Source organism: Pinus tabuliformis, chromosome Q (assembly GCF_031772625.1).
Source record: "Pinus tabuliformis cultivar Carrire ecotype Pingquan chromosome Q, CPIR1, whole genome shotgun sequence".
Taxonomy (NCBI): domain Eukaryota; kingdom Viridiplantae; phylum Streptophyta; class Pinopsida; order Pinales; family Pinaceae; genus Pinus; species Pinus tabuliformis.
The window spans coordinates 1,125,464,079-1,125,470,532 of NC_142296.1; the positions used below are offsets into that span (position 1 = coordinate 1,125,464,079).

At 38.6% G+C, this 6,454-nt stretch overlaps 1 protein-coding gene across 1 annotated transcript; it reads left to right on the forward strand.

The window, feature by feature from the left end:
- The first annotated feature begins 3,546 nt into the window (after positions 1-3,546).
- LOC149223479 (uncharacterized) lies at positions 3,547-4,138 on the forward strand. Its single transcript, XM_089383311.1, has 2 exons — positions 3,547-3,741; positions 3,852-4,138. Exons 1-2 carry the CDS (start codon positions 3,628-3,630, stop codon positions 3,972-3,974), a joined length of 237 nt encoding a protein of 78 aa, XP_089239437.1. The 5' UTR covers positions 3,547-3,627; the 3' UTR covers positions 3,975-4,138.
- The last annotated feature ends 2,316 nt before the right edge of the window (positions 4,139-6,454 follow it).

Here is a 6,454-nt window from a genome sequence, read left to right on the forward strand (position 1 = left end):
TTATTAACACTACATATTAGTCATGGCATATCTCATGGTGATCGATGCATATCATAGGTTTCCAATATCATTACAATGGCCTAGTTCTTGAGGATTTCACATCCATTATGCTAGTGTTGTGCACTCTGATATTATCATGATGATATTGTTTGCTTGTAGTCCACCCTCATATACTTATGCTAGGAAATTCAATAGTTCACCTACATCAAAAGTACATGAGTCTTATGAGATTAATCATAAAAGAATTTAAAGCAAATTAAACCACACTTTCATCAATAGATTCTTTGTGAGGCTAACCATAAAAATTTAAATCAATTCAAACCCCAACTTCAATAAAGAAATTCTTCAAATTGGTAATTGATACTTATTTCTATAGTTACTCTTTGCTTCCTCTAACTCACGAGCACTGATTGTTTTCATAGTCAAATCAAATACTCAGTGTTTCATAGCCCCACACAATTTTCAACCAGCTCTTTGTTTAAATCTAGTCCACTCAGTGGTCGATATACTACTCCATGCAGCGTTTTTGTACAACTCCATCCTCGATTCTAGCTCACTAAGTAGTTTCACCATCAAGGAAAGTACTGAGTAGTGGATATACTGCTCCATGGAACCTTTTCGTACAAGTCCCAATATGCCTCCCCCTCTCGCTCACCTCCTATTGAGCATGGGCAATCTACCATTAAGGTAGTCATCTGTCAACAATAATATTATTTACCACCACATTATCATCACACCTCCAATATCATCACGTCTTCATTATCATCATAGTTTTCATATCACCTGCCACCAAGGCCAGGGATTATTGTTCGACCGGGTATTTAACTCACAAGCTTGCACTTAGAGGTCATAATAGGCAAATTGTAAGCACTGAGTGGTTTCTTAGCCCAAGTTAACATTTACTGGTGTATGTACTTCATGATTTCACCAAGAAATCCAGTTAGAAGCATTATAGAAATTTTTAGTTCTAAAATGGGCCTCCTAAGCAATATTATAAAATAATATTTGAAAAATAAAATAAGATTAAATTACATCATCAAATTTTAGAGGGAAAAAAGGAAAAATTATTTTTTCATCTCGTATTTTCGACTTATCTACCTACGGTTTTACTTGAATTTCGAGCAGGAGAACTCGTTGGATGTAGAATTTAATTCTTCATCCAAGGATTACCCATGTTGCATACTTTCGATGGACTCTGCTACATGAAAAATGAGAAATACATGAAAAATGTGATTGCAATCACGTTTTTTCATGTAGTTAGATCCATCAAAATTATGCAACATGGATACTCCTTTGATGAAAAATTAAACTTTACATCCAACGAGTGCTCCTACTCGAAATTTGTGTAAAACCGAAGAAAGATAAGTTGAAAATACGAGTTGAAAAAGTAGTTTTTTATTTTATTTTATTTATATTTTTTACTCAAAAAATGTGAATCATCCCTCATGGTTGACATCATCATCTTGAATCCTATTGGTTCTTATAAAATTTATTTTGGTTGTACATTTTTTGTTTTGAGGCTCATTTTAGACCTTAAAATTTCTCTAATTTAATATACTCATTGGTACAATGTTCAACAATTCCTTGTCATAAGCATAGTATAAGCATGAACACAAAAATGTCATAAACACATGAGTATAACGATAGTTAATAGCATGATTTCATTCTTGGACACTTGCTCAATGGATCTCGTATATGAAAGGGATTTTTATTGGATAACCTTATCATGTTATCCCAAACATACCATTGACATAGTCATCAGATTTTTAATAACATTAATTAGTCATCCCACCAATGTGATGATTCTCAACAAATAACTTGTCAAATGAAATGACATCATATACATTTGTTTCATTATTAACATATTCATCAAATGTAGAACATATATATGCCAAACAATATTAAGGTTACGAAAACTTCCTTCTTATGTTATTTTCATATTTGTCCTTGTCACTATCTATTTCTTTCATGTGGACTCAGCCAGGTTAACCTAGTTTTAATGTTATCTTAATTTTCCCTCTACTGCCATTTATCTTATACACATGGTTTAACCAAGGTCTTGCACTTCTTTTTGGGTTTTATTTAGCTCTTCTCCATGAGCTCCTATACTTCCCTTTTCTCACACCCAACAATCAAATAAAGGCCAAATGAGGAAGGCAAGAGAAATAATGAAAACAATGAAAAGGCCACAACAACAATATAAGACTCTAACACAAAGTCAACAAACAAAAACAAGAAGAAAATATGAAGCCAATGATAACAACCAAAGCATGCAAAACATCCCCTCTATAGATAATCCATTAGTTCTTAATAAACCCAATCCCTTGAGTTTTGGTGTTCAAGTTGTCCATCACCAACACATGCACAAGTTTTGTGTTAGAGTCCTTCCCGAGGTTTGTGGCAACCTCAAAACTCCAACATCCCTCTAAATAATTCAAGAAGATACTTTTCATAATTACAGATCGCTTGAGGGGATGCTCTCTCATCTCTTTTTGCATTACAGGTTGCTAAGTCAGGTGCCTGCTTTTTGCATGAGCTTTTCTTTGTTGCTTGTTTGGGTAGTCTCTTCTCAACTTTTCCTCTCCGTAGTTCAAGTTTATCAATGGTTTTATTTTTTCTCCAACCTTATAAGGTTTATTTCTAGTCTTGTTAGTATGGCACTCTTCTTTATCTCTAGAGGTTGATGCAAGTTGCAACACCCACTGTATGTATTCTAAGCTCTATAGAAGCATTGTGTTTAGTCTTTCTTGCTCTTCTTATCTTCTATTGAGCCTTTTATTTTCTTCCTTGCAACTCTTCAACTCATATTTAACCTCTTGTATATTTATGTTCTATCAAAAGAAATTTTCCCTTCTCATACAGCTTTTTCCATAGGAATAGTTTATTCACCAGACTTAGATTGGTAAAAAGTCCCTAACTTGTCCCACAAAGCCTTCACCGTAGCATCCGTAGTATACGCACATCTTCCGTATATGCACAGTTTCCGTATATGCGCAGATACATAAACGAAGACATGTACAATTTCCATATACAGAAACTGCGCATATACGGAAACTGTGCGTATACGGAAGATGTGCGCATATACGGAAATTGGGCATATACGGAAGACATGCGCACATCTTCCGTATATGCTATTTCATGGACTATAGCATTATAAATGCACTCTTAAGAGACCTTAAGTACAGTGTTGGGAAGCGGGTTCTGACATCGGCTTTGGCGGTCAGCGGTGTGCATCATTTCTCCGGCGAACGAATTCCGATTCCGTATGTATTCTCATTCACATTCATCCACCCGCATACCATCCATACATCACTCATTTTGAATTTGGAAACCCGTCGTCCCATGTCATACCATCGCCCACATACCATCCATACATCACTCATTTTGAATTTGGAAACCCGCCTAAATACTGACTCGCGCCTTTCTCTCCTATTTACTGCCCTCCACTTCCTCCCTGCTTTATCAGTCAATATCGTCTGAATGCTTTTGAAATTGGGAATTTCTGTCCGAATCTCTGCAATTTTCACACTGTACTTAGAATTCGGTGTCAACTGAAGGGAGTATCAATCTCTGTTTCGGCGATTCATACAAATTTGTGGCAAATCAGCAGATAAAGAAGTCAAAAAAATGGCAGTGAATACGCCTGTGTTCACAATAGCAGCTGCGGTTGCCGCAATTGGGGCTTTCTGCAGGTTCGAATCTCATCGCCTTCCATCAACATCAGATACGGATGGCCATCATGTAAGTATATGAAAAATTGCTTCTTCATCATTTTGGGTTCTGCAAAGAGGGGAGGGGTTACTGTTTCTTGGGGTTAGGGTTTCTAATTATGGTGGTTTTTGGGTTCACAGGATCAGAGTTACAGTCGGCAGGGCGGTGAATTAAATAGAAAAGCAAAGGAGGAACGGACGACAGTAAAGTTTGCCCCTGAATTTGACGGTCTCCACTGCTATGAGACGTTGGTTAGGTTCTGATTGCTGTGAGGATGAACTTAACCAGCCAGCAAATTGAATTTCACTGATGTGATAAATTATGTAAAATATATTCATTTAAATTATATTTTTGGACGACTTTCCCTTCTTTGTATTTCCTGAACAATTTCTTTAATTTAATTCTTCCGATTATTTTTTAATGATTATCCCACAGTTTTAGCTCGCCAAAATTTGGGCATTCGAATTCTGCTAAAATCGCCCAAAATCGTGGATTCTAATGACACAAATTCAGAGGGTCAAAGAGTCAAAATAATTATGTTGAGGACCTTAAGGGCATGTTACTACAGGTACACTTACGTCAAAGAAGACACCTTCAAGCAAAGTCAAGTCTCCTCCAAGCATGTGGCACCATCAAAAGAAGCCTACCAAAGCAAATAAGTCAAGTCGGCCTACATTCTTCAAGTCGGCCTTCAAGTCGGCCTAAAGGAGGGACAATCCTCTATATATAGAGGTTGTCCACTCCATCATAACATCAAGCTTTCATCTTTGAAATCAACGAAGGTAGGAAGTCAAGAAAAGGGTGAAGGAAGGACAAAGAAAGGTTCTCCAAGTGCAACGAAGAAGAAGGGTGCACAACCGAGCCTAAGAGGATTGTTTCTAGGGAAATATGCAGTCACACATGCGAAGATAAAGAAGGTATCTCTGTTGCCATAGAAGCCCTCCACCACAGTCATACATATCTCATTGGTTGGGCTAGTAAAGTAGGCCTATAAGGCCTCTCACTCAAGCGAAAAGGAAGCTCACTCAAGTGAAGAATAAAATAGGACCTCCACATAAGAGTCTTGAAGGAATCCCCTCACACGCGTGAAGAAATAGTGATACACTATTGTCATATCAAACCTGCAACTATATCTCAAGAAAGAGCTCGGTTGGAGGAAGGATAAAGTACTCTTCATATGTAAAGGAATCTACCAAGGAGCAAAGAGGAATATCTCTTATAGAAGAAACATAACAAGGACTACTATCAGTTGCCAGAAGAAGGACGAAGTGCTAGGGAGCAAAGTGTTGGAAAGAGGAAGACTAAGTGTCGGGGAACTCCTATTTCTTACCCCATAGAAGAGAGATAAGCGGTACCAGCGGCAGCTTTCGTTTCACTTGCTCTTGATTCTGGTGATTGTGGCGTTGCTTCTTATGTTGTCTTGGTACATGACCTACTAATCGGCGCTGGAGGGTCTGATGGATCAGCTCATCATGGTCCTCATTCTGTGCGCGGTGTTCTTGCTCTTGACAGTCCACTGGTTGTTTGTGGTGGAGAAGCCAACGTTGCCTTTGCCTCGATATTGGGATTGTCCCATTGGTATTTAGGCATGCTGGGGCGACGCATTAAGTTGACCACTTGCAAGTGCCCAATATTTCTGTATTCCTCCGATCTCATGCGCTTATGGCAGAAAAATCCAGCTGGTGGGCAATGGGAGCTTCTGACTCTACACAGCTTACAGTTTTCATCATATAAGGTGGCAGTGGCCCACCACGAGGTATAGCTACTTCATTCGATGAAAACTGTAAGCCGTGTGGAGTGAAAAAATCCCATTGCCCACCAGCGGGGATTTTCTTGTCATAACCGCAAGAAAACAGAGGAAGGCACCCCATTAAAATTATTGCCAGAGAAGACACATAACAGAAATACTTGACTTTTGTAAACCATAGATTTATCTTCTGCACTACCATGCTTAATACCCAATGGCGCAATCGCAATATATTTTTCTTGAACTTAAAAGGGCTTAGTGCCTAGGGCCTAAGCCAATGCTCGCCATGACTCGGTCTTATGGTGGATAACAGGAAAGGTGCCAACAAAAGGGACCTAACACAAAGAGGTCTTATTCCTAACACAAAGAGGGAGCATGACCACAAGGGGAGTATACTCAAGTCAATATTTGAGTATGAGATTATGCATTGAGAATTGGTATCATTAACTAGTATAAGTTATGCTTTGCATGATAGAGGCTAATGGTGTTTGTTGCATATGAATCAATTGACTATTATGATATCATTCTAATTGGTAATTAGTATCATACATCAGATTTATGGTGAAAGGAACATGGTGCATATACGGAACCTGGGCATATACAGAAGATGTGTGCATATACGGAAGATGTGCGCATATACGAAAACTGGGCATATACGGAAGATGTGCGCATATACGGAAACTTGGCATATACGGAAGATGTGCGCATATACGGAAACTGGGCATATACGGAAGATGTGCGCATATACGGAAACTGGGCATATACGGAAACTGGGCATATACGGAAGATGTGTGCGCATATACGGAAACTGGGCATATACGGAATATGTGTGCATATACGGAAACTGGGCATATACGGAAGATATGCGCATATACGGAAACTGGGCATATACGGAAGATGTGTGCATATACGGAAACTGGGCATATACGGAAGATGTGCGCATATACGAAAACTGGGCATATACAGAAGATGTGCGCATATACGGAAACTGGGCAT

Bases quoted from the DNA above. Each gene is read 5' to 3' on its own strand.
- LOC149223479 (XM_089383311.1), top strand. From the start codon at position 3,628: ATGGCAGTGAATACGCCTGTGTTCACAATAGCAGCTGCGGTTGCCGCA. The intron at 3,742-3,851 runs GTAAGTATATGA...TTGGGTTCACAG, and splicing joins CAGATACGGATGGCCATCAT to GATCAGAGTTACAGTCGGCA.